Here is a 27732-nt window from a genome sequence, read left to right on the forward strand (position 1 = left end):
GTGTTCAGGCTGTGGCTAGTGACCACTACTAGCAAAGTTACTGTGTAGAGTAGATGGACTACATGTAGGAGACTTTACAGGGATGTGAGCTCAACATTTTGCCACTTGGCACAGTATCCTGTTTATGCTAATGCAGTTTGGGGTGACTACCTCTTTTGTTGCTGTGGGGATTTTCTTATGGCTTTTACTGCATTTCATTTATCAATAAGAAACCTAGAGGAAAATATGTTAAAGAGATTCTTGTGATCTCACATCAAGAATGATGGGAGACCATTTAAAGTAACAGTTCTCCATCCTCCAAGCTTTTTTTTTTTTCCTCAATCTTCATCTATTCAGAAAATATATTAAACAGCATCTGTTAAGTGCTTTTTAATTCCCCACAGCATTTGACCTTCATGAGAGGAAGTGGGTTAGTTATCACAGGTGCTTTAAGTATTCAGTTCAGTGAGTTTTGACAGTTGTATAAATCCATGTAGCCACCACCCAAAATAAGGTATAGTATAAGTCTGTCACCCCAGGAGGTTCCTTCATGCCCCTTTCCAATTGGTTCTCTTCCCCTACCCCTCTACCCTGTGCCCCAGGCAACCACTCATTTTTATGATGATTAGTTTTGCCTATTCCAGAACTTCCTGTAAATCAGATTATACCTCGTGTAACTCTTTTGTGCCTTTACTTTAGCTTCTTTGACTCAGAATGTTTTTTACACTCATCCATGTTGCCAATCTATCACCGGTTCATTGCTTTTTATTCCCATTGTATGGGAATATATCGGTTTATCCATCCTGTTGATGGACATCTGGGTTGTTTCCAAATCTTTTTGAAGACATATGATTTTATTTCTCTTGGGTAAATAAATACCTAGGAATAGGATTGCTAGGTCATAGGGTAGATGTTTGTTTAATGTTATAACAAACTGCCAGCAGTTGTCCAAAATGATTATACTACTTTATATTCCTGCCAGCAGCATGCGAATATTCCACTTGGTCCATATCCTTGCCCACATTTGGTGTCGTCGATCTTTTTTATTTTAGTGGGTGGGAAGTGGCATCTCTTGTGGTTTTAATTTACATTTCTCTGAAGACTAATAATGATGACATCTTTTCATGTGCTTATTGGTCATTTGTATATCTTCTTTTGTGAAGTGTCTCTTCCAGTTTCATTTTTTATTGGGTTGTTCATCAGTCTGTTGCTGATTTGTAGGAGTACTTTACATCTCCTGGATGTGGGTACTTTGTCAGATGTAAATGTTACTGAGTATTTTTTCCAGTCTGTCTTGCCTATTTTTTTTTTTTTATGGTATGTTTCGATGAGCAGAAATGTTAAATTTTAAATTTTGATGAAATTTATCTTTTTTCCTTTATTGTTACTGTTGTTTGAATCCTAACAATTCTACCTATCCTAAGGTTGAAATGATTTCTCTCTTTTTTGGGGGGAACTTTATGATTCTGGCTCTTATGTTTAGATTTTTGATCTATTTTAAATTGTTTTTTATATATAGACATTCACTTTTAGATTTTTTGAATGCATTATAAAAGTAATACCTATCGTTTAAAAAATAAGACAAAATAAGTTTTGTCTTAGGTTTAGACAAAATAACAGTTTGATATTTCTCTTTTTAGGCCCCCTCTATCCATACAGTAGTCATTAGCCATATATGGCTGTTAAACATTGAAATATGGCTAGTCCAAATTGAGTTGTACTGTAAGTGTAAAATACACACTAAATTTTAAATCTTTAGTAAGAAAAAATAAGCACTATCAATTTTTAAATCAGTTTAATTGTTGAAATGGTAACTAACATTTTTAATATATTGAGTTAAATAGAATAAATAATTAAAATTTATTTCACCTTTGTATTCTTTAATATGGTTACCATAAAATGTAAAATTATATATGTGGCTCCCCTTATATTACAGTAGGGCAGTTCTGCCCTAGACCTTTCCTTAAGCATTTAGTAATCTTGTATATATATCTGTGTAGGGGTTTTTTTCATATGTAAAATGTGTTTTTACGTAAATGGAATCATCTAAGCTTATTTTCCTGAAATTTATCCTTGTTGCTTAAAAATACAAAAATATATACACTAACACATTTTTTGTTAGTACATATGGATTTATTCTTGTTAATAGCTTCATAGTGTCTGTTTTGAGTGTTTTGTAATTTATGAAACCATTTCCCCATAAGGACATTTAAGTTATTTACCATTTCGCTTTCTAATAAACAACGTGTTTGTAGAGACTGCTTCATATTTAGCAGGGTGATAAAACTCATGAGCATTTTCTTCTCAAATAGAATTGATTATTGGAACTAGGATAGGATAGAATTGATTATTGGAACTAGGATAGGGCTTCCCCTATAAAGGACAAAATGGCTTCATAGCTGTAATCAGAACAGTCCTAGGGGTACAGAACCTTTAAATATAGTATATTTCTCCTGCTGGAGTTCAAACTGTGCCTCTTTCTTGTTCACAGTCAATTACACAGTGTAGGCAGCATAGAGGGTCACAGAGAAAAAGAACCCAGTGTTCTGTGTCTTAGCTTAGGAGATTCTAATGCCCACCATGTGAAAATTATTTCAAAAGACTTTCCTCTTCTTTTCCAATTGTTTTTCTTTTTTCAGAGCCAAGTAATCTTCTTAATATTTATAAAACTTAGTATATAGCCAGTCATTTTGTGGGAAGAAAGTCCCATAAGAGAACAAATCTGTAAGCATTAGTAAGAATGAGTGAGGTGAGATTATTTAAATATACTTTGGTCAGTATAATATCTATTCATGAGTGTTGAAATGGGACATCATGTTATTTCCATAAATGTATCCTGGGAAATGTGCTTTTTTTTCTGATTAGCACATGTAGCTGATAAGTCCAGACCTTGAACTTGCCTTTTAAAGGAGGGAAGTGGACAGATGGGAGCAGCTGCTCCTTCAGAGGTGGGTCAAACAAATCATCACCGTTTTATCTCCAGGCCAGAGTTGTTTCAGTTCCTAAACTGGGAATTAAGTCTGTGTCTGATCTGATTCCATGCCTGGGAATTCCTTTAAAACAACAAGGTCATGAGCTTTTTTCTTTATGTTATAGTTAGTAAAGTTAATTTCCCTTTTCAGGTAGCAGCTTGCCTTTAGACCTTTGGAACTAAAATGTTTTTTAACTGAGGCTTTTATTTCTCCCATCCCTGACACGTGTGTTCTGGTTTATTTAGGATTCAAAGAGTCATTTATTTGAAGTTATTTATTTGTGTGTGTGTGTGGAGTATGTGTGCGACAGAGTGCCAGGAGGAAAAGTTAGCATAACTTCGTTTAAAAAGGTGATGGTTTTATTTTTCTTCCATGAAACAAAACCTAGAAGGAAAAGTTGAGTGAAGTTTGCAAGCAGTTGCAAAGTCAGCTGACTTCCAAGACCTTAAACCCTGAATTGAGGCACAACTAAAGCACCTCTTCTCAGATTTTCTGTTGATTTCTTTTATGAAGAAGATGCTTGGGTCTACGGCCATGCCACCCTGAACAAGCCCGATTCTGTCTGATCTCGGAAGCTAAGCCAGGTCGGGCCTGGTTAGTACTTGGATAGGAGACCACCTAGAAAGACCAGGTACTGTAGGCGTAAAAAAATAAAAATAAAAAATAAGGGATTGTAAGCTGACAAGGTCCTTGCAATCTGTGAGGTCAACCAAGGGTTGCCTCACCTAAAAAAAAAAAAAGAAGAAGAAGAAGAAGATACTTGATGCTCAGAGTCTGAGTTTTTTAATATTTCTGGTTCTGATTGGAATCTGGAACAATTTTATAGGCAACTCTATATTGCTTCCTTAGAGAACTGGAAAGTTCCACTGATCTGGATCCTTTGGCAGTTAAGTTGACATAAGGCCAGTAGTCAGCACGCCTGGCTGGAGTCTTGAAATTGTGAGTGTGTTCTTGCTACCCAGTGTTGAGTTATTTGTGAGCAGATAGAAAACCATATATACCTGAATTTTATTACCACTAGATTGTGTTCATTTTTTCTGTTCATTTGGTGAGTCTTAAGTCTATGTCAGACTTCAGAGTAATACCCATCTTGTAGCTATTATTTTGAACCTCTTATTTAATTGTAGAAAGAAGCAAATGCTGTCATGATTATTACTGCTGACTCCTTCTTTGGAAGTAGGTAGAGTATAACTATATGTGCTTTTGGCTTAGCCAGTCCCACCTGGTTCAAACCCAGTTTTGCATGACTCTTTCATCTATAAAATGGGGATCATAATTCCTACCTCATAGAGCTGTTTTGAGAATGAAATAAGATAAAGTTAATATAGTTAATACAGTTTCTGGCAAAGAAGAGCTCAATAAAAATTAGCTGTTGTTCCCTTTTTCCTCTTGTTAAATAACAACGTTGGTCCTCACTAGTTAATATTTGGACAGGAAATTATAAAATGATCAGGAAAAATAAGCAGGATTAACAAATGAAACTTAAAACTAGTTAAAAACTTGTGTAGGTTTAATGAATATTTTCATCCTCTTCCTACTGAGTGAAACCTTTCAATTAGAGGAAACTACTCTCTGACTGAAATTTCATTTAATTTTCTTTCCTCTGCTCATCCTAATGTACAACAAAATATCTGAGAGAGAAAACTCAAATGAAAGTTATTCCCTGAATGTGAGGCTACATTAATGTTTTTATGTATAGGAATCTAGAAACCTGTATTTAGAAAAGAGCCTGAGTTAGCAGAATAAGAACTCAACTCCAGTGGAAGCTTAACCATAGGACTTAAAGATGGAGATACTAGTTTTTTAAAAATTCGTTTGAGTTTCATATAAATCTTGTTTAAGTTTCTTTGCTTTGACATCACTATTTTGTTATAAATGTCAACAGTTTCATTTACTTAGGGTATTGTTAATTAGCCAATGTTTGATCATTTTACATATATATGTACATACATACACTCAGAGATCATTTATTATGAAGTTGTATATATTTCTACTCACATTACTCAAAACGTTTTAATTTGTAGCCTATCCCAAAGGGCATTCAGCAGTGCCTGGAGACATTTGTGGTTTGTCATAACCTGGACAGGGGAGCTACTGGTATCCAGTGGATAAGAGCTAGGGATGCTGCTAAACATTCTGTAGTACACAGGACAGCCCCTCCACAACAAAGAATTGTTTGGTTCAAAATATCATTATGCCCCCGTTGAGAAATCCTGTGTAACACTAAGTGAAGCCCATGGGAACATTTAGCAGTTGGTTTTTACAATTTTAAAATTTCCTTTTTCTATACTTGATACATTGTATGCTCATACAGGACATATTTAATGAATGAATAAACAAAGGCTGGTCCCATCTTGAATTTTGTTGTGGGCAGGTCCTTTTGCAAATGAGTTGATTTCTGCAAATAGATCTTTAATTTTGTTTAGTAAGATATATGGGCTGTTTGTTGTGAACTTACTGCCAATTAAAGGCTCCTAAGGAATATAAGTGAAATATCTGATATAACCTTTATATTAAAGGTGCATGTAATATATGAAGCAGCAAAGAACATAAGATGGACTTTATTTAAGTGGCAGAATATATAGCATTATAAAGAGACTAAAATTTAAAGGAACTTCTGACACAAAACCATCACCATAGTCATTACCATTGAAATAATTTTACTTGATCGATGCAAGGGCAGGGAATATCGTGTCTATCTTTATAGGAGTCTATGACAGGGATCCCAAACTTCAACATCTACTGGTCAGTTGTTGCCACATGGAAATGTTATCAGATCTTAAGGTTTTCAAGAGATGTTGGAGATCTGTATTTTATGTGAATTTGTGTGATTTTTTTTTTTCTGTTTTTTAAATGGAAACTGATCTGGTTCATAAACCAGTTTTTGAGACTCTGAACAGTAGTGAATAGACTGGTTTTTCCCCCTCTTAATCTCCTTATATCTGGTGGACAGATTTGTACTCATTGCTTTTCCATTTTCATCAGGGGTAACAAGTGTAAGGACGTATGTCTCTAACAGTAGTCTGTGTTTAGACTACTGCAGAGTGATTAGGTGACCCACTGCAAAGCCTTGAATCTGATTGCATAGAATAGTTAAAGCAGAAGCTTGCATTTAGCTAGATTTCTACATAGCAATATGTGCATTAAAGCACTTTTATTATTATTATTCCTCAAATGAAAAAAAAATTTCTATGCCTAATGAAATCAATCTTTTTACCTTTAAAAACTACAAAGGAAGGACTATATTTACTTTTGAGTTTTGAGCAATTCATATTTATATATATTATACTTTATTTCCGTCTGATCTGCCTATTTTAACCAAACCTTGAATTTGATACATTAACCTATTGGCCTTATAAGTTTCTTGGTCTTTGTAAAGAAAGACATGACTGCACAAGTATTAGAATATTATATTGCATTTTACTTTTACTTTGAATTTTTTTCAAACCCAAAATGTATTTAATATGTTCACCACAGGGGCTCAACCAGAGATTTAATTTAAAAACAAATAAAACAAATATGACACCACAGCTGAAGATACAGAAATCAAGGAAAGGACAGATCATCTCAGGAAAAAATAAAAAGTAAGCACAAAGAGAGATGCTGGACAGCCCGGGTCAGGGCTCTTGGCTGGAGACCTGCTTTGCTTAGATTTCTTGCAGATACTTCTAAAGGCAATTACCATTATTATACCTGAAAAATAAAAGTAATTTCTTGATACCATCAAGTATTCATTGAGTGTTTGTATTTCCTTAATTGTATCATAAAAACTTTTTTTTAACAGCTAGTTTTCTTGAATCAAGCTGTAGACAAGGTCCATCTATATATTACATTTGACTGATGAATCTCAGAAGTCTCTTTTACCTTACCCCATCCTACCCCCATCCTCTAGCATTTTTTTTTAAAGTTTTTTAATTGTACCATAAAATCCACCCATTGGTTTTGTTTCTTTTTTCTTTTCTTTTTTTTTTTTTTTTACCCCACAGCACCTGGTCTTCCTAGGTGGTCTCCATCCAAATACTAACCAGGCCCGACCCTGCTTAGCTTCCAAGATCAGACGAGACGGGCATGTTCAGGGTGGCATGGCCGTAGAACCCATTGTTAAGTATACAGTTTTAATGGTTTTTAGTAAATATTTTAGAATTGTAACCTTCATCATGTATGATTCAGTTTTAGAACGTTTACATCACTGACTTTCCTTCTGCCCCTTTGTAGATGATTCGTGCTCCCACCTTAAGCCCCAGACAACCACTGATCTGTGCTGTCTCTGTAGATTTGCCTTTTCGGGAAATTTCATATAAATAGAATCAGACTTTTAATGTATTTAATATAGTTTCTTAATGTCTGTCTTCTTTTACTTAGTATGTTTTTGAGTTTCATCCATGGTGTAGTATATTATCGGTAGTTCATTCTTTTTTTATTGCTGAATAATGTTCTCATATGGATATCAGCTTTTTTTCTTTCTTTCTTTCTTTTTTTTTTTTTTTTTTTTTTCTTGTCTGTTCACCAGTTGATAGGCGTTTGGATTATTTTCACTTTTGGGTTATTATGAATAATACTGCTGTGAACATTTGTGTGCAAGTCTGTATAGACATATGCTTTTATTTCTCTTGGTTTGATACCTAAAAGTGAAATTGCAGGGTGGTATGGTAAGTTTATGTTTATGTTTGGAAATTTTAGAAATTGCCAAATTGTTTTCCAAAGTGGCTGTACCATTTTACATTCCTACCAGCAATGTAAGAGAGTTCCCATTTCTCCACTTCTTCACCAATGCTTGGTATTGTCAGTCTTTTTAATCTAGTGAGTGCGTAGTGGTAACCCATTGTATTTAATAACTCATAATGTTGACTATCTTTTCATATGTTTACTAGCCATATGAACAGATATTTGATGAAATGTTTTTAAATTATTTTTAGCCTGTGTTAGAAAAAGGCAATGACTCGTGTATCTTCTTATTAAGTTGGGATTGTCCCCCTCACTTTTCAGCTGCTTCTACAGCCAAGCTCAGTGCCGTGTCTCCTCAAGCCATGAAGATACAGTTTTCTGCTTAAGTTCTAGACACTCCATGCCACAGGGACTGGTGCGTGCCCACAGGCAAAGCCCTATAACTCAGCTGTCATTTGCCTTCTTCCAAGCGTTGATTCCACTCCAATTTCTACCTCATTTGGTTGCTGTCTTGTGCCTTCAATACTTGTTTTTCAGATTTTGTTTAGAGTTTATATTGTTTCTGATTGTGGGAGGGTTAGTTCGAAAAAGCTACTCCACCATTACCGTATTATTCCATTTAAAAATAGATAGCTTTTCTCTTTACTCTCCCACCACAGGTATGTATTTACCCTTGTTATTCAATTTCAGATACCAACTTCAGATATATAACATATATAAACATATGTGTTATAATTACTTTTTGATTTGTAACCTTTTTATAGACTTAGAGTAACTCCACCTATTAATATGTCAAATGTTTACGATGATATGGAAAAACAACTAACCAGTCACCATGGTGAAATTTGTGTTGTGTTAATGGCCAAATAATCTACAACACATCATAGCCACACACATCGTAGCCAGAAATAAGTAACTTGGGTTCCTTCTTATTATTCATCTACTTAAAACATAATCTAAAACATCCACCAAAATAACGCAACAGATGACTGTGTTTGGTAGGGTTAAAAATGAACAGTTATACTTGAAACTAATAATAAAATAAAATGCTAAAAAAAAATGAACAATTAACATATTTATAAATGCTTAGATTATTGGTTCTCAAACTATTTGCTCTTAGGACTTCTTTACAGTCATAAAATTATTGATCTTTTAATATCTATTGATATTTACTATATTAGAAATTAAAACTAAGAAATTTAAAACATTTATTTTCAAATAGTAATAAATTTATTACATGTTAGTCTAAATAGCATTTTTATGAAAAATAAGTATATTTTCCTCAAAAAAGAAGAATGTACTGAGAAGGATGGCATTGTTCTACATTTTTACAAATCTCTAACATCTTAACAAAAGATAGCTGGATTCTCATATCTGCTTCACAAGTTCCTTTAACAGAGTGATGACGCTGTCACCTGTCACGTAGCCTCTGGAAAACTGCTGTGCACTTGTGAGAGAATGCGAGAAAAAAGGCAAATAATGTCTTAGCATTTTCATGAAAATAGTTGTAACCTTTTGGACAGCCTGAAGAGATTTCGGGGTCTCTGGACCACACTTTGAGAACTGCGGGTTTAGTATATCTCTGGAAGGATATTCAAACAACTAATAGTAGTATTTGTCTCAGGGGAGGGGGAATTTGGTAGCTGGAAGATAGGGGAGAGTAGAGGGGGAGGCTTGTTTTCTAATACCTTTTGAATTTTGTGCTTGTACATTAATTATCATTATAAAAGTTGAATTATTAAATAACGCTCTTATGGCAAAAAGATGCTTAAAGTAATAGACTTTTAAAAATTATTTAAATACTTAGAGGGGAGAAGAGCTTTAGGACACACCTCTCCAATCTAAATTTGGTTCCCACTGTCGTCATCTGTCAAGCCCCTTATTCTTTTATTTCATAGCACTTACTTATTCTTTTATTTCATAGCACTTACCATGTAATCTGTAATTACATGGATTTTCGCATATATTTTATTTTTTCACCTCTCTTCTTCCCCACTAGACTGTTAACTCCCTTCTGAAGGCATGAATCAAGTCTGTTTGTTCAGTATTCTCGATCTAGTCCTTGGTTCATAATAGTTTGTCAGGAAATATTTATTAAATGAGTGAGTATGGGGAACTCATGTCAATTTCCCACCCGTCAGTGCGGAGCAGTTCTGGACAGTTGCCAGAAGACAGATAACCCTCCCAGCCACCATTTTATGTGGGTAATAAGTTTCCTAGCTTTGCTCTAGTTCCCCATAGACTGTGCACTAGATGAACAGTGTGGTATTAATGAGCAGGTTAGAAGGTGAGTGTCGCAAAACAGGGCCATAAAATGTGCTTAATTAGACTTTCACACATGAAATATTTTTTTTTTTTTTGCTAGATTTCTTTTTCTGTCTTCTTCTTTGATTTGTTATGTAGTTCTCTAAATAAAGTAAACATTTAAAAAAAGATTTCATTTGGCTTTGTACTACCAAACCTGACTCTAGCCCCAGCATAAAAGGCATTACACCAAACACTTCTTTGTGCATGGATGAAATTGGCTATTTCGTCTGTTTCCTACTGATGCTGCTTTCAGTAGTCTCCGCAGCTAAATTTCAGAGCAACGGTTTTCTTATACCAGATACAAGATGCTCCATTGCCACAAGATCTGCCGCTGCCATAGTAACAGAACCTCTCAGCTGGAGCTCTTGTGCAGTCATTGAGGTCTATTCAGTGGCCTCCTGCCCTTGCCTCTGGTTCCATGTAATATCATTGTTTAAAAAAGAATTAACGTCTGTTTTATTTAAAATAACCCCATGGAACAGAAGGTTTATAGTCAGTAGGAGGGCCCACACTAACTACAGTTTTATAGTAAAGTAATTGTTTTCCCTCTTATAAACAGAACTTCAACTTAGGTTTGCTTGTATAAGTAGGAATGAAAGCAGAGAGCACTCTTCTGGAAAGTACTTCAGCTCACAGCTTGTGTTGTAGATTGAGATTGGCTTCATTATTGTGCCATAGGTTTGTTTTTTTTTTTTTTTGAGCTAAAGTCAAATGTAGTTATACATTGAGTAAAATTTAAAAGTTGGGACTGTCCGGGAAAATCCAAAACATAGGATTGCCTTGCCTGGAAGGGGAGACAAGAGATTGACTCTTCAAAAGAGCTTTATGCTCTATGTTATTTTCCACTTTACTGGTCTTTTCAGCACACTCATTGGTATCAGCGTTCCTAGAGCTACAGCCTGGCCCTACCTCTCTATCCAAAGTAGGATGCTGCACCATAGATTATAGGCAAAACCATTGGTCTCTTTGGAGACTTGTTTTCTGGTATGCAAAACATTTTTGCCTTGAATCCCATGTAGCAGACAAGTGGAAACAGGAAAAGATAGTAGTGACGCAGAGCTGTCCCATCTGTCGCCACCTAATTTGTGTAGCTCACACGCTGTAGGAACTAGCAAATGTTTGATGGCAGCCAAAGCGCCTCTTCTGGGAAAGAATAACTTCATTGAATACTTGGGCCTTTCTGAGTTTTTTCATCTTATACAAATAACTTCCTGTAGATATGGGAATTATTGGTCAAGACAGGCTGTTTTGCTTATTTTTCTTAGGCCTCAATTCCAGCCCATTTCATAGCTGCACACTGCAGAATAGGAGAAGGAAGAGAGCAAACAAAGGTTCTGAAAACAAATACAAGGAAACCAGGGGAACCAAAGAGGAAACAAACATGGGAAAATCAGAAAGAGCCTTAGAAGTAGAGAACATATCCATGTGTGCAGTTATTTTCTACAGTACATTCATGGAGGGAGCAGGTGCCTTGGCAGTTCTATTGTGTATTGTAAACGTTTTTTCATTCTCGGAGCTTTTCAGATCATTATCCCTTTCTAACTTTTTGTAATATCTGACTTAACATTCTGTTTTGAGATGAGACTTACAGTTCCTGCTGAAGCTCTTCTTGTGCCAAAGCAGCAAACTCTGTAACACTGATGGCAGTATCTTTCTGGGAAGGATTTATGGGGACCTGAATCTGTGACTTAATCCCAGAATTTCACCTATGAAAGTTCTTATTACTAGGCAGTCGGATAGTATCAGTGTGTACAGGGCCATGTTTTAATACTGAGGCCATGAACCCCAAGACAGTGGAGAACCCAGTCTGCTTTGTTTAGCTTACTTCCCTATCAGCAGCACCTAGAATAGTTTATGTTAAGAATAAACTATTCTTATGTTAAGAATATGTTAAGAATAAACTATTCTTAAGGTACTCCATAAATAATCGTTGAGTTAATGAATAGTTATAGGAAAAATTGGAGAATATGTGGCATATTTGAAGGATAGCCAAAAATGCATTTTAATACTCAAGAAGTTGGATATTACTAGAGATCGTGTGACTGGTCAACTGCTATATCTTACTGTTGCTTTCAAAAAAAAGAAGTCATATATATAATTTTTTAACATCTGAAACATTTCTTTGAGTTGTTTAATAGTCAATTTAATTTGTCCATTGAAAATTACTGTTTAAATATTAAACATTAAAATTTAACGTGGCTTATTCTTTTGAATACTTTAAACAACTTAACAGATAAAATGTATTATAAATAAAATTATTATAAAACATTACTGTCTGGTTTGGAGGTAAACTAGTAGCTAGTTTCTAGTTATCTTGATTTTTTGCAGTGAATAGAAAACTAGAAAGGAGGATTTAAATCAGCTGCAGAGAGGTGGTTATTGTATCTGTTGTTATCATCTTTATCTTTTGCTCCTATTGGGTGTTACTGAGATGGAGGAAGAGGGCTACTATTCCTTTCCAGGACAGAAATGCACTTCAGACCGTCTGAACATCAATTTGTAATTCTAAATTGCTTTTACAAAATTAATTTGTTTCAGTTAACCATAGTTATTTTATTTTCGATGCTCACATTGTTATAATCAGACTATTACAGCATTGTCTTTAAGGTGACTCCTTTGACTTTTTAACTCTGACAAACTTAAAAACATTCTCGCTTTCTGGCAGTGCTAGAACGTACCAGAACAATATTGATTGTTTTCTTGCTCCAAAACATGGAGTACTTTCCCATCCAACGAGTTCTGGTTTCTTTGAGTAGAATGTAATATTAGAGATCAAATCCGGGCTCAAGGGAGTTCTTGAATGGTGGCGAGTAGCAAAAGTGCTGCTGTTTGTTGTAGTTTTTTTAGTGACAGAGCTTTGTTTTTCCATTCATTATATTTTCTGCATACAAATAACATGTGTAATGTACATATAAGAAATACAAATACCAATACTCATCTAGTCACTGTCCAGCTTAAGAAAGAAAACATTAGTGAACTTCAGAAATTTGCTATGTATCCTTCTGTACTGCAACCCATTTCAACCCCAAAGAAGTAACCACCATCTTAATTTTATTTTTATCACTCTTACTTTTCTTTTGTTTTCTTTTTTTTACCACTTATATGAGCATCCCTAGTTTTGCTTGTTTTGAACTTGAAATAATGTTGTCTAACAGTATACATTTTTCTTTGAGTTCAGTATTAAGCTTTTGTGCAGTCGTATTCGCTGCTTTATTATATATTCCATAACGTGAATATGCCACAATTTTTGCATTTTCCTATATTGTTTTCAGTTTTTGCTATTAGAAAAACACTGCTGTGAAAAGTCCTATACATGTTTCCTTGTGCCCATGTGTGGGGGTTTCTCCAGGTCATTTTTGGGGGGAAGTGTTTTTAATTATGACCCCACAGTAAGAAATAGATTTTCATTGTGACCCCAGTTTGCACACAGTAACCTACACACAAGACAAAAATTTTCCTAAAATGCAATACTTATGCGTAATAAGGTAAAGATAAAACATTTTATGCCAATCTCTTTCATTAAAATAAAATAAATTCTGGTCATGACCCACTAAATTAAACCAGAATTTGAAAAACTACTCAAGGAATGAATGTGCTGAGTCTAGAATATGTTTCAATGTTAACCTAAGAAAATTATGTCACTTTGTTTTTCAAAGTGGTCGAACCAATCCAGCAGCAGGTGAGAGTTCCTGTTGCTCCAGCCTTCGTGCTGGCAGACTCCAGAGTTGCCAGTGTCATGGGTGTGAAATGGTATATTCTATAGCAGAGGCCTCCAACCCCTGGGCCGTGGACTGGTACCGGAACCAGGCTGCATAGCAAGAGGTGAGCGAGGAGCTATTAAAGCTTCATCTATCTGTATTTGCAGAGCTAGCATCACCGCCTCAGCTCCACCACAGATCATCAGGCATTAGATTCTCATAGGTGCACTGGTCCCTGGTGCCACAAAGGTTGGGGACTGCTGTCTCTAGTCTTAATTTGCATTTCCCCATTACTGATATATTATCTAGTGGGGAGACAATAATTTTGTCTACTGTTAGAGTATACTTTGATGTTTACCTGAATACAAAGTCCATCTTAACCTTTCTTGGGTCTTGAGGCCTTTGAAAATCTGATGAAAATTATAGACCTATCTCCTAGAAAAATTACATGTATGCACGTACATAAATTTGACATACAGTTTCAGACAGTTCTTGACCATTCTAGGACCTTCGGGGAATGGATAGCTGGTGAGAAGTTCCCAGGGACTCCCCAAAAGAGAGATCGCTAGTTCTCTATTTCACTGTAAGTCTTTTACTGTGCTGGCTTGAGATTTCTTTCCTCTTTTACACCTATACCTTGCCTCCCCCCACCCCCTTCCCATTCTGTGAATTGGGTTGGTGTCCACAGCCCCAACATATAGAACTTTGTGTGTATAAACAGTATGTGCTAAAGACGAGTGACAGTAGAGATTATGAATTCAACACAACTGAAAAAATTGAAGCTAGAAGCAACTAATAAAAGAAAGGCCGAAGAACATCCAGAAGAGAGTGGCTGGGATACATGATTTCCCTATTTATAAGATGACAAATTGAACCAATTTTATTTAAGTCTTAATAGACAGGGTAATCCAGAGGCCTTGGTGACACCTTGGTAACTGATAAGAGTTACATGGACCCCACTTACAACATAATTTGTTCATGTTACTGATACAGTTAATAGGTGGGTATAGTTCTACATGTGTAAATTGATCTTATTAGAAAAATGGTTTATACTTTTTTTATCTGCCAGTACCATAGAAATTTTTCAGCTCTATTTCCCCTAGGGCTTCTCTTATTCATCTAATACCAGAATTTTGAATTTTTCCTACTACTTTGGCTCCAAGGGATATTATTCACTACCTAGCCATCTGACTCAACACCCAGTCAGGGGTTGAGACTGATTAGATGCATTATTCTCGTTTGAGATGTCTACATCCCTTTCCTGCCTTTTACCCAAAAGTCCCCAGGTCTATGAAATAAAGCTGTATTGTAGTATAAGGACCCTTGTGTTTACTTTCTGAAAGGACCTCCTTCCAGAAGCCATCTTTTGTTTGATGTAATAAGAGGTATGTGTGGATAAGTCAGAGAATGGTTTGGGGAACCTAGCCCTATTGGGAGATCAGGGTTCACAAAGTTAAAAGGTATACAAGATTCAGCCAAGTAGAAAACTTTCTTTGGAGACTGTTATTAGCAATGCAAATGTGAGGTTTGATAGCACAATAAACAAAACGTTGAAAACTTCAGGTGGTACTTCTGAAACAGCAGCACTCTGAGAAATTGACTTTGGTCGAGTAGGCAGTGAAGCACATCCCTACTGGGCCAGCAGTTTTTATCCTTTTGGTTTGAATTCAAAACCAATTATTTTTAATAGTCCTGAATGTGTCTCCTAATTTGTTTAGGGCTCTTATTCCTGGAGAAAAGATAAGAGAATCTGATAGCAGGTGAGCCACTTGAGTCAGCACTAGGTGGAGGTGGTGATGGTCAGGGAAACTGCTTCTAGGCTGCGTGGAAGTCCTGGAGTCTCAGGAAAGACTGACTTAATGGTTTGGGGAACCAAGGCATGAAAATTGGTTTTGTTGTTGTTTTGTCTTATTTTTTGCTCTTTAAGAGTCTTTACAGGGGAAAAAAAAATCAGTGAATAGACTAACTAAAAAATCAACACTTAATCCTCTTCCCAGCATATCAACCTCTGCAGAGCTTTGCTGTTTTGGAGCCAGTGATGTGAATTTTTCCCTGTTAATAAGAATTTGGCTTTGTTTTTTTCCTGTTGGAGGAAAGAGCTTGTATGCACATTACCCTATGTCAGCAGCTCTCAGATTTTTTGTTCTCAGGACCTCTTTGTACTCTTCAAAATTATTGGGTTGGGTTATAACTGTCATTTATCGTATAAAAAACTGAGAACAATTTAAAATATTAATTCATTTTTCAATAAGAATAACAAACCCATTACATGTTAACATAATATAAATAAGTAACTTCCAAAAAAAATTAGCAAGGAGAGTTGTATTATGATTTTATCTTTTTAATGTCTGGCTTAATAGAAGATAGCTGGATTCTCAGATCTGCTTCTTCATTCAGTCTGTTTTGATAGCTCATTTTGGTTGAATTATATGAAAAAAATCCAGGCTCATGCAGATATGTAGTTAACAAAGGAAAGGAGTATTTTAATAATTTTTAGATAATTTAAGAGATCATTCTAGGACACTAATCCAAAATATGAACGGTGGTAGTTTTTTTTAAAGTCGAGCCATAATGCGGAATCTGAAACCATATCCATAAACTTTTTGTACTATTAAATTAAAATCTTTGGTCTCACTTGCACTTTGAATATTTTTTTTTTTTTTACCAATATGCATGATTTGTAACACCATATATTAGTCATTTGGAAAATAACTAGTTCACTTGGTTATATAGATTTACTAATGTTGACTAATTTAATTAATAAGTCACATACATTAATATCACTGCCAGTCTCATCAGAAAGTCTTTAAGTACTGGGAAACTGTCCAGCTCACGGTGGTAAATGCAAGTTTTCCAAAATTCTAAAAATGAAAATTTATCATTGGCAACAAATACTGTCAGTTGTTCTTCTTGAAGTGACAGACTTATTTCATTTGCTTTTCAGAAATGAGAAAATGACTGCCAAGTGCCCAAGTATGAATAACCATAGTTTATCTGGAAAAAGCAGATTATTTAGCTTGCAGCTCAGTTGCACAAACACTTTTCCTGGAGACCACCACTCTCAGCAAAAGTGCTTTATGCTCACTTCTCATTTTGTAAAATAGAATATTAAAAAGATGACTAAGATTTAAGATTCATTAAGTTAATAACCTCAGTTTTAAATAAAATTATATTTATCGCATTACAAATTACAAAAATGGTACGTAGAACTTTATTTTACTTTTTACTTTGTTTTTTATAAAAATAGGTATTTTAAAATAATTTTACATTGAATAATCTGAATAGATTATTATTTCAGAAAAGTTGCTAAAATTATGAAGATAGTTCTCATATACTTTTCAGTTTATCCTAAAGTTAACATCTTACATGACCATGGACTATTTGTCAAAATTAAGAGCTCAGTAATGGGACAAAACTGTTAACCAACTCTAGACTTTATTTCAGTTTTCCCATGAGTGTTCCCTTTGGTATTCTAGCATCTAATCCAGCATACTCCAGGCAGCAGTTTTTTAAACAGCACTTTCTCCCTTTCCACACCACATTTAAGAAAATAAATTTTAGATTCATAGAAGAGTTACAAAATAGAGAGTGCCATGTGCCCTTCACCCAGCTTTCCCTAACGTAAACATCCTTCGTAACCACAATGCATTTTCCAAACTGATAGGCCAGTGAGGCCCCCATGTTTTTAAAGTACCATTATGAGGACACCTCCCCTAGAGATGTGTCTTGAGTTTTTTGGAACCTCCACATCTGTGAGCCTCACTCACATGACTTCAAGCTTGGAGTCAGGGAGACCAGGGCTTGACATCCCACCCCAGCCGTGTCCTGTTGTGTAATCCCATAGTCTCAGCTTCCTCCTCCACAAGTGGGCGAATGACACTCAGCAAACGTCTGCTTCATTCTTAAGTGAAACTGGCTTTTTTTCTTTCTTTGCTTTTTTTTTCTTTTTGACTGCCTAGCAGTGAAGAATACTTTTAGCAAAGTGTTGTTCTAAGGATACAGAGAGAAAGAGAAAAGTCTTTGTCCTCAAAGGATTCAAATCCTGGTTGGGAAGAGAAATACCCCTACAACTAACTCTTACCAATTTTTGATCGGAGGCAGTCATCTCTAGCCCAGTTAAAGAATCATGTGGTTTATAACATCCTTTCTGCTCTTCACAGATCACCACAATTCACTGTGGGCTTCCACATACTATTCCTTCACAGGATCTTAATGGCAATAGTTCACTGTTTCTTTGTGAGCCAGCATCTCCTTTCCCTAGCTCTGCTGCACCTTCTGCCACCCTGCAGCCAGGGGTTGGGTAATGACGTGGTACTCTGTTTCTTCAACAAGCCTTGGGAATGAATGATGATAATAGTTACTTAGTCGGCACTCACCATGGTTGATTTTAGTGTATATCTCTAATCCTAGGGAATAGTTTCATCTCCATATCACAGATGAAGAAACAGGTTTAAATAGGTTTGCTAGTTTGCCCAAAAATATGAGGCAGAATCCAGATTCACACCCAGGTTTTCTGACTCCAAACCCTGAGCTTCTTCCATTGTATCATGATGCTTTTCCAAGAATATGGAATCAGCAGAAAAGACATAAACAAGGGTGGCAGATAGGTTTCCTAACACCTAATAATACTGGTCATGTTATCATATTGTGATGTAAAGAAAGATTCTGAAGCTCTGTGGGGACTCAGAAGAAAACAGCTGCCATGATTGATTACTGATGTCTGCTGTGGTTGTGGGAAGAGGGACCATTGACATGTTGCGAGGCATATACCATTCCCACTATAGACAAATGACTCCCTTTGGACATTTGCCCTGTCAGTTTTCTAAAAGAAGAGCTTTCATTTTGTCTGGACTTTAAATAGTCTATGAGAAACAGGAGTTACATGAAGGTTGTGACCTGCATTTAGCTTTCCTTATATTTAAATAGTTAACCTTGTATATTACAATGAAATTTTTTTTATAATACTGGTATTAGGAAAACACCTGTTTTATTGGAGACATGATTGGTATAGTTAGGATTCTTTAGAATGGGTTTTTGTGGACTTTTCTGTGGAAATTCTTTTAAACATAAAAAGTAATTTTAGCAAAGGGTGTAGGCATTCAACTTCAATTAAAAATAGTCTCTACAGAGGCTGCTGTAACAAGTTACCACAAACTGGCTAGCTTATACACAACACACATTTCTTACAGTTCTGGAGGCCGGAACCTTACGATGAAAGCATGAACAGATTCAGTGTCTGGTGAAAGCCACTTCTTGGTTCATGGACAACTGGTTTTTCACTGTACTAATCCCAGTCACAAGGGCTCCACCCTCATGAATTTGGGGGGGACACAAGCATTTAGACTATAGCAGTGACAGTCTAATTCTATCATTCTTTCCTCAATTATTAGTTATGATACTTGTATAATATCGACTGCTCTTCATCTGTTTGTTTCCTAATTCCTGTAGAGAAAACAAAATAATTGCTAAATGCTTAATTTTTTTTTTCACCCATTTTCAAAATGAGTTGGTTTCAGTGGTATAAACTAGTATTTTTTGTTTTGTTTTATGCCTACAGCACCTTGTCTTCCTAGGTGGTCTCCCATCCAAGTACTAACCAGGCCCGACCCTGCTTAGCTTCCGAGATCAGATGGAATCGGGCTTGTTCAGGGTGGCATGGCCATAGACTAAACTAGTATTTTTTATTAGGAACTCATGAATTAAAACATCTGTTATTTCAATTTGTCGCAGTCATTATCCTTATCGATTTTGAAATTGTTTCATTTGGTCAGTACTTTACGTAAGTTCACAAGTCCTTTTGACAGTGACCCTAATAATCTTTGATAGCGTCCATGTTATTGGGTATGACAAAATATTCCAAGCTCATTTTGTACATTTTCTGCCCCAGACCTAGTATCAGTTATCTAACCTAGTACCTTCTAATGGGAAACATTATTTCAGAACACGGGATAAGGAATCTTAGTTGCTACTGAGTTGGTCATTGTCCCAAGGACTTTTAAGTATACAGAGCAATGAGTTTTTGTTTGTTTTTATTTTCTTTCTCTAAAAGCAATACTGCTACTTCCAAATCAAATTAAGGACTCTCAGGTTATCTTAAATCTGAAGCTCTGAAAAGAAACAACAGGAATTATAAGATACCACATAAATACCCATTTGCCTTATTTCATGATATACACACAAAAGTATCAGAGTGATAGATAATACCTATGCTACCACAACTAGATACATTTTAGGTTCATTTGTTTTATATTTAATTTTTAGAGATTGCTTTTGTTTCTACTTAAATTTTATTTTGTACTTAATGCAAAATCTATAAAACAACAAATTTTCAAATAAGTTTAGCTTCTATCTCTATTCTGTTTTCTGTTTTTTTAAATGGTTTATCTATTAACAAAATATATATATCTCCTCTAACTTAGATTAACAGTAGAATACTATATAGTTTGCCTTGCTTTTTTTTCATTTAATATGTTCTAGGAGGTCACTTGATAGTAATATATAGAGAGTTTTTTCATTCTTCTTTTTTTTTTTGGAAGCAAGATATTTCATTGTTTGCGTGTGCCAGAGTTTATTCAGTTAGTTTTCTTTGATAAACATTTGGGTTGTTTCTAGTCTTTTGTTATTTTATAAAGTCTCCCATAATGAATAGACTTATGCCTTTGTGTTTTTGTGGTTTCCGGTAAGGATTTCCATGATTTGAGGCTGTCCTTAAGTTGTGTCCAATTAAATGTTTGCAATAATTCTAAAATAACGATGTTTAAAACAGCTCGTATATAATCATTAGGGAAATGGAAATCAAACCACAACGAGATACCACTTCACGCCTACTAGGATGGCTGTAATCAAAAAGACTGAAATAGCAGGTGTTGGTGAGAGTGTGAAGAAATTGAAAAAAACTCTTATATGTTGCTGGAGGAATGTAGCATGGTTTATAGCAGCTTTGGAAGAGAATTTGGCAGTTTTTCAAAAAGTTAAATATAAATTTACCATATGACCCAACAGTTCCACTCCTAGGTATATACCCAAGAAAACTGTAAACATTTGTCCACACAAAATCTTGTACACAAATGTTCATAACAGCATTATTCATGGTAACCAAAAAGTGGAAACAACCCAATGTCTACCAACTGATGAATGTATAAACAAAATGTTGTACATTCAATTCTGAGGTGTTTTCTGACACCAACAACCAGTGCTCTGATTCTCTTAGACACCAACTGAGTGTTCAACAATTCAATACAATTCTACCTAGAGTATATGTACACCCCACAGCTTAAAGTCTCAGTCCCACAAGACAGCCCCCCACTTCAGGTGCCAAATATAAGTGCTAGACCACTCATACTTCTGTCAAATAACTATAAATCAGGGGTTCCCATGACCCCTTTCTAAAGTTCAATAATTTGCTAGAATGCCTCACAGAACCCAGGATGACACTTTACCAGTTTATGGTAAAGGATATAATTCAGAAACAGCTAAATGGAAGAGATGAATAGGACAGGGTATGGGGTGGGGGGTGTGCAGACCTTTCATGCCATCTCCAGGTGTGCCACACTCCCGGCACTTCAGTGTGTTTACTAACCCAGAAGCTCATCACATTTTACTGTTCAAGAGTTTTTATAGAGCTTAATCTCTGCCTCTTCCCTTCCAGAGGTTAATATGTAGGACAAAAAGTTCCAGCCCTCTAACCACTTGTGACCAGCTCTGTCCTGAGATTGTCTGTGTGTTCAAAAGGGGCTCTCACTGTGAATAACAAGATATTCCTATCTCTCAAGAAATTGCAAGTGTTTTAGGAGCTCTGGCTCAGGAACTGGGGACAAAGACCAAATATATTTATTATTATACCATATAGTAGAATATTATTCAGTTGTAAAGAAGAAGAAGAAGAAAGAAATGAAGTTTAGGCAACAAACTAGGAATGGAAAAAAAACTTGCTCAGCCTGATAAAGGGCATCTGTGAAAAACGAACCCATAGCCAACATCATAATTAATCATGAAAGGCTGAATGCTCTTCCCCCTGAGATAGGGACAAGACAAGGATGTCCCACATGCCATTTCTATTCAGCATTGTGCTAGAGGGTTTAGCTAGGGCAGTTAGACAAGAAAATAAAATACAGTAGTCTCCCCTTATCCGTGGTTTCTCTTTCCCCATTCAACTGCAGTCCAAAAATATTAAATGGAAAATTCCAGAAATAATTCATAAGTTTTAAATTATGTGCTACTCTGAGTATTGAGATGAAATTTCTTGCTGTCCTCCTCTGTCCTGCTCCGTCTTGTTTGGGGTGTAAGTCATCCCTTTGTCCAGGGTATCCTCACAGTGTACACCACCCATCCATCAGTCATTTAGTAGCCAGCTTGGTTACAGAGAGAGACCACATTTACATAGCTTGTATTACAGTATATTGTTATAATTGTTCTGTTTTCTTAGTTGTAAATCTCTCATTGTACCTGATTTGTAAATTAAACGTTATTATAGGTATGCATCTATAGAAAAAAACATAGTGTACATAAGGATCAGTGGTTTCAGGCATCCATGGGGCGTCTTGGAATGTATCTCCCAGGAATAAGGAGAGAACTACTATAAGGGGCATCCAAATTGGAAAGGAAGAAGTTAAATCTCTATTCATAAATGACATAAATGACATGAAAATCCTATTTGATTCTTAAAAACGATGAGAACTAATAAACAAGTTCAGCAAGGTTGCAGGTTACAAGATCAATATACAAAAATCAATTATAGTTCGATAAGCTAGTAATAAGCAATCCAAAAATGAAATTAAGACAATCCCATTTACAAAAGCACCACAAAAAATAAAAAAAAAATAGCAGTAAATTAAACAAAAGTTGTTTAAGATTTGTTCACTGCTACCTATAAAACACTGTTGAAAGAAGTTAAAGATCTTAATAAATGGAAAGACATCCTTGTTGATTGTTTGGAAGAGTTAATATTGTTAAGATGGCAATACTCCCAAAATTGATGTACAGATTCAGCGCCGTCCCCATCAGAATCTCAACTGAATAATATTCTACTATATGGTATAATAATAAATATATTTGGTCTTTGTAGAAATTGATAGGCTGATTCTAAAAAGTATATAGAAACTCAGGGGATTCAGAATAGCCAAAACAGTCTTAGAAGAACAAAGTTGGAGGATTCACATTTTCCAACTTCAAAGCTTACTATAAAGCTACAGTAATCAAGACAGTGTCATGTTGACATAAGGATAGATACATAGATCAATGGAATGGAATTGAAAGTTCAGAAATATACCTTCACATTTATGGTCAGTTAATTTTTGACCAGCCTGCCAAGATAATTAAATGGGGGAAATTATAGTCTTTTCAGCAAATGATACTGGGACAGCTGGATAGCTCTCGTCCATACAAATATATGTTCATGCCAGCATTATATATAATAGCCAAAGGGCAGAAACAACCCAGATTTCTATCAGTTGGGAAACATCCAGAGTACGCAGAGACAGAAAGTAGATCAGTGGTTGTCAGGCGCTGGAGAGGATAAGGAATGGGGAGAGACTGCTGATGGATACAGGGGTTTGTTTGTTTTGGCAGGGGGAAGGCTGATGGAAATGTTATAGAATTAGCTAATAGCAATGGTTACACAACATTATGGCTATACTAGTAACCACCGAAATGTACATTTTAAAAGAATGCATTTTTATGATACACAAATTATATCTCAATACAAAAAAAAAGGAGTTTGCAGTAGATAAATAATAAAGTTTTATTTACGGTAAAACAAAAAGGAAAAAACAACTTGCAGTTTATTGCACTTTTACTAAACAACAGATTTTATTAGGATTTCCTTAGTTTTCCCACTCACGTCCTTTTCATGTTCCAAGGTCCAAACCAGAATTTCACTTTGCGGTTGGTTAGCTGTCATGTCTCCACAGTCTCTTCTAATCTTTGACAGTTTCTAAGTCTTTATTTTTCATGACCTTGATACTTTAAAGAGTACTGCTCAGGTGTTTTGTAGAATGTCACTTTATTTGAGTTTGCCTCATAGTTTCTCATGCCGAGACTGGTATCATGGATATTTGGAAAGACTGCCAGAGGTGGTACATCCTTCTTACTGCTCAGAGCATCAGCGTATTACTGGGGATGTTAACCTTCGTCATTTAAGTAAAGTGGAGTCTGCCAGGTTTCTCCCTACTATAAAGTCAGAATTTTTTCCCTTTAAATTCATCTTTCTTTATTGCTTTGCTTTTCAGTTTTTTTGTTTTTGTTTTTTTTTTTCCGGGTCACTTTGCATTAGTGTCTGTTGGTATTAATAAAGGAATGTTGACGCTAACTTGAGCTCCCAGAATGCATTGTGGTACCAACTACTTCCTGTTACATGGACAAGGTAGATGAGACCATCTGCATTTCCCCCGCCAAAAAAACTGAATCTCATTTGGGGGGTGGGGTCGGGGAGTCCTGGTGACTGGATTTTCAAGTCTATTAGGTAGCAAAATACTGCCTCAGAGGAGAGGCATGGAGCTGGGTGATTCCCAGAGTGTGGGTGGCACACCCAGGCTTCTGCAGGGAATGTTCCGCATTGTTTTGAATGGAAGTTTTTAAAACTGTCTTGGAAAAATCAAAGTATGTGTAGTGTAGAATATCAGGAAATGTAGTTGTTTGTTCTTGCTTCCTTCATCCTGTCCATCCATCTGAAACTATGTGTGTTAGAGCATTTACTCCGAGGGAACTTTGGCGAGTTAACATTCTTGGTCCTTGGGCTATTCCATTTACATTTCACCAGGAGCATTCATGTCACAATCCAGGACATGGTCTCACCACCTTTCGGTTATTAACACTAGATGGGCACTGGTACTAGTAAGCACTGTGTGTCCTTTGAAATTTAAGCAAGGCAAGCCCTCCTGGGAGGTGTATTGTGAACACTGAACATCTACATTTGATCCACCACTCAGTGTTGCTCACACTATCATCCAATTCTGTTATTTTCTCTTAATGAATATTCTGATTTCTTCTTGGGTGGGAACCTGGAAGCCTCCAGACCTCACGTCAAGAAGACCTTGATTATTCCCTTGTGCAGCCCCAGTGCAGTCACTGATTACGTGACCTAGTCTTGTGGCAGCTGGACCCCAGCTTAAGACTAAATTATACATATATTGAACATGTCAACTTTTCCCAAGGTTTTAAAGTTTACTCAATTACATTTCTTATATTTGAGGTTTCACATTGGTCTACCTCAAACCAATCACAACAGGGACAAATGATCTTGATCCTGTGTTACCAAACTCTCAGCTTTTGGAGTATTCTTTCTAAATGATGTTGCCACTGCCTCTTTTTAAGGAATATTATTTTCATTCTAAAAATCTATTTTGAGTAGTCTTTCATTCATTTTTCCTTCTTTTTTGCTCTTCTCATGTGAATACACATCTACTATAAAACAGCTAAACATGAGCTATAATATGGTTGTTTGGTCTTGAATTATACCATTATATTATAGGTATTTTTCTAATAGATATACTTCCTATGAGTTTGTTTTCTAAAGTAACCAAAGTGGTTTAACTCATGATTCCTTCTTGAGATGAAATCCACAGAAAATTAACCATTTTAAAGTATACAGTTTAGTGGTATTTAGTACATCCACATTGTGGTGCAATCATCGCCCTGACTCCTTTTTTTATATTTGTGTATAGCAATGAAAAACACATAGGCTCCAAAGCCTTGTACATGCTGACGGGGCAAGCTTTTCATTAGTTTTAGAATTTGTGCACTGCTGCAAGAGATTAGTTTCATCCAACAGCCAAGCAATTGCTCCATTGGGTTTTAAGTAACTATGGTTTATTACAGCCCATTGTCCTACCATAAGAGCTCTAAAAGTCTTCAGGCTGCTTTAATCTGGGGATAAGGAGAAAACTGTTTCTTACTAGAGATTCTTAAAATGTCTTCATAATTAAATCTGTTGTTCAGTCTACTCAACTATCAAATTATCCACCAAATCATTCTCTTTTCTTTGCCTCCTTGGGAAATCAATCTTGTGTAAGCTTTTCTTGCAGTGATTAACTTATTTACAGTGGAATGGCAGGAAAGAGAGTAGGGTTAGTCAGTATTAGGATAGCGATCATTTTCCACTCATCAGGCCACCTTTAGGAGTTCTACTTAGTTTACTAGCTAAGGCACTTCCAAAGCTTGTTGCTTAGTTTCTGTTTGGAAGCTTTTAAAACTGAGCTGCCGATGAAGTCATGACCCCCTCCCAGGCTTCCCTCATGTGCTCATGTGCTCATGTGCTCTGGGACCTTGCACTCCCCTAAAGACTGTGGGAATTGCCCCTGTTTTGTCCTATACATGTATTTTCTCTAAAATTTCTTTCCATCCTCGAACAGTTCCATTAGTGTTTGTTTCTCATCTACATGATGTGGACCAGCACCATTTTTGCTGGAGAAAAAATGGAGTCACCACGCTAGTATGCAGGAATCATAGCCAGGCTGTTCCCAGGCCACTTGAGGGCTGCTCAGAGGTGGAATCCTCAACAAAGGAACTGCTATTAAAGGAGAGAGGAGAACATGTGCATGCAGGGAAAACTGGCTATCTAGTGCCACCAGCATTTTATACTCTCACAGGGTACAATGTGAAAGGGTTTTTACTGAATGGTAAAAATGTTGAGTGTCACACAGTAAAGTCTTTAAATCCAGCCCAGAACCCCAATAAACTTAATATTAAAATTAATTAAGTAATTAAGTAATTAATTCAGCCCAGAGACTTTCCGTTTTCTCAGGGACCAAGCCAGTCTCCATCTTCCCTAAGAACAGCCAGAAGTTTGGGACTCACAGGGTCTGCTGACGGACCTGACCTTAAATCTAGTTGTTTTCTACCCGAGAGCTAAGACTGCTGTGTTGTCAGGGAGACTGCTGTCCTGGCGGCAGATCTGCAGTTGCTCCCACTGGATAGAGGGAATGCCATCTCACCCAGGGCCAGGCTTTTTACCCTCTGTACCCCTGACATTTGGGCGAGATAGTCCTTTGTTGTGGAGAACTGTCCTGTGCATTACAGGATATTTAGCAGCATCCATAGCCTCTACCCACTCAATGCCAGTCATGCCTCTTTCCTCCCCAAGTTGTACAACCAAAAATGTCCCCAAACATTGCCAGATGTTCTGTGGGTGCAAAATCACCCAAGATTGAGAATTACTAACCTAAGTTTTCTCCTGAAGTTAATATGGGGGTTCCTGACTCTTCACCCAGCCATCTAACCTCAAAATGTTGTTTCTTCTCCCCAGAAAGAGCCTAGAGGAAGGGTGCTGATTCGGTTTTTGTGTGCAGCTAGAGAGCGGGTGTGCTAATACACCGGATTTGGTCACAACCGTAACTGGATTTGGCTCTGGCAGCCTCTGGGTATGGGAAGTGATGAGCCAGCAGTGACCTTCTGACTGCCTCCCCTCTTGTTCTAATTAAACAAACTTTTACGGTCTTTCTGTTAATGAGTCAGCTAGTAAAGAAAACACTCTTCTTTTGCCAAAGCTATTATGAAGCAGAGACACCAGAGTTTTGTACACATGAGTTCCTGTTGTACAGACTTTTTCTTCCTGGAGAGTAGGGAAGGATACCAGTGAAAATAGAAGTGCCAGTGTGGATTTGTGACTATAGTGAGTAGCAGTTTTTCAAAACAATAAATCTGAGATTTTCCCCCAGCAATAACCATTAGAAAGTACCACTGTTCTCGACATCTTATAGTAAAAAGTCAGCTCTGGTCTCAGCAGAGGATTATAAAGCCCCTCACACAGCAAACCACAGATTGGTCCTGGCGGTGGATTTTGTGGTAGGTTGCTAGCAACTGCAACCACCTTCGGCAAGGCCTGTGATATTCAGGCATCTGAGGTTCATATTTGAAGTGTGTAGCTTGGAATGTGTGTACCATACAAATATTGGGAATTCAGAAAATGCCACTAGAGTTTTAGAAGAGAAAGAAACCATGGGAAAGGGAGCTTAGAGAGGCTAAGGACCAGAGCGGAGTCAAAAGACGGAGGCCTTTTGATTCCTCCAGCCAAGTCTTGTCCCTTGTACCACACCACCTCCTGAGCTGGCGGCTTGAGAAGGGCAATCAACCAAGCACAGAAAGGGAGCCTTAGAAATGGTGGCAAGAAGTGGAGA

The 27732-nt window shown here is 36.4% G+C and overlaps 1 protein-coding gene, 1 non-coding gene and 2 pseudogenes across 5 annotated transcripts in view; 2 read left to right on the top strand and 2 right to left on the bottom strand.

Moving 5' to 3' along the window:
* The window catches only part of CFDP1 (craniofacial development protein 1), a 99092-nt gene that overhangs the window by 38717 nt on the left and 32643 nt on the right, over positions 1-27732 (top strand). Inside the window, exon 7 of one of the 4 annotated variants that reach the window (XM_039881045.1) lies at positions 6429-6678. The exons of the other annotated variants lie outside the window; for them this stretch is intronic. Within the exon in view, the coding sequence (XP_039736979.1) occupies positions 6429-6453 (25 nt within the window). The 3' untranslated portion in view covers positions 6454-6678. Of the gene's footprint in view, positions 1-6428; positions 6679-27732 lie in introns of those variants that run through there. 4 annotated transcript variants of the gene reach the window in all.
* LOC120617413 (uncharacterized) lies at positions 3476-3594 on the top strand (annotated as a pseudogene).
* Positions 6929-7045, bottom strand: LOC120617414 (uncharacterized; annotated as a pseudogene).
* Positions 19170-19288, bottom strand: LOC120617435 (5S ribosomal RNA). Its single transcript, XR_005656916.1, has one exon. It is a non-coding gene; the product is annotated as a 5S ribosomal RNA (ribosomal RNA).

The sequence above is a fragment of the Pteropus medius genome, unplaced genomic scaffold (genome assembly GCF_902729225.1).
Source record: "Pteropus medius unplaced genomic scaffold, Ma_sr-lr_union100, whole genome shotgun sequence".
NCBI lineage: Eukaryota > Metazoa > Chordata > Mammalia > Chiroptera > Pteropodidae > Pteropus > Pteropus medius.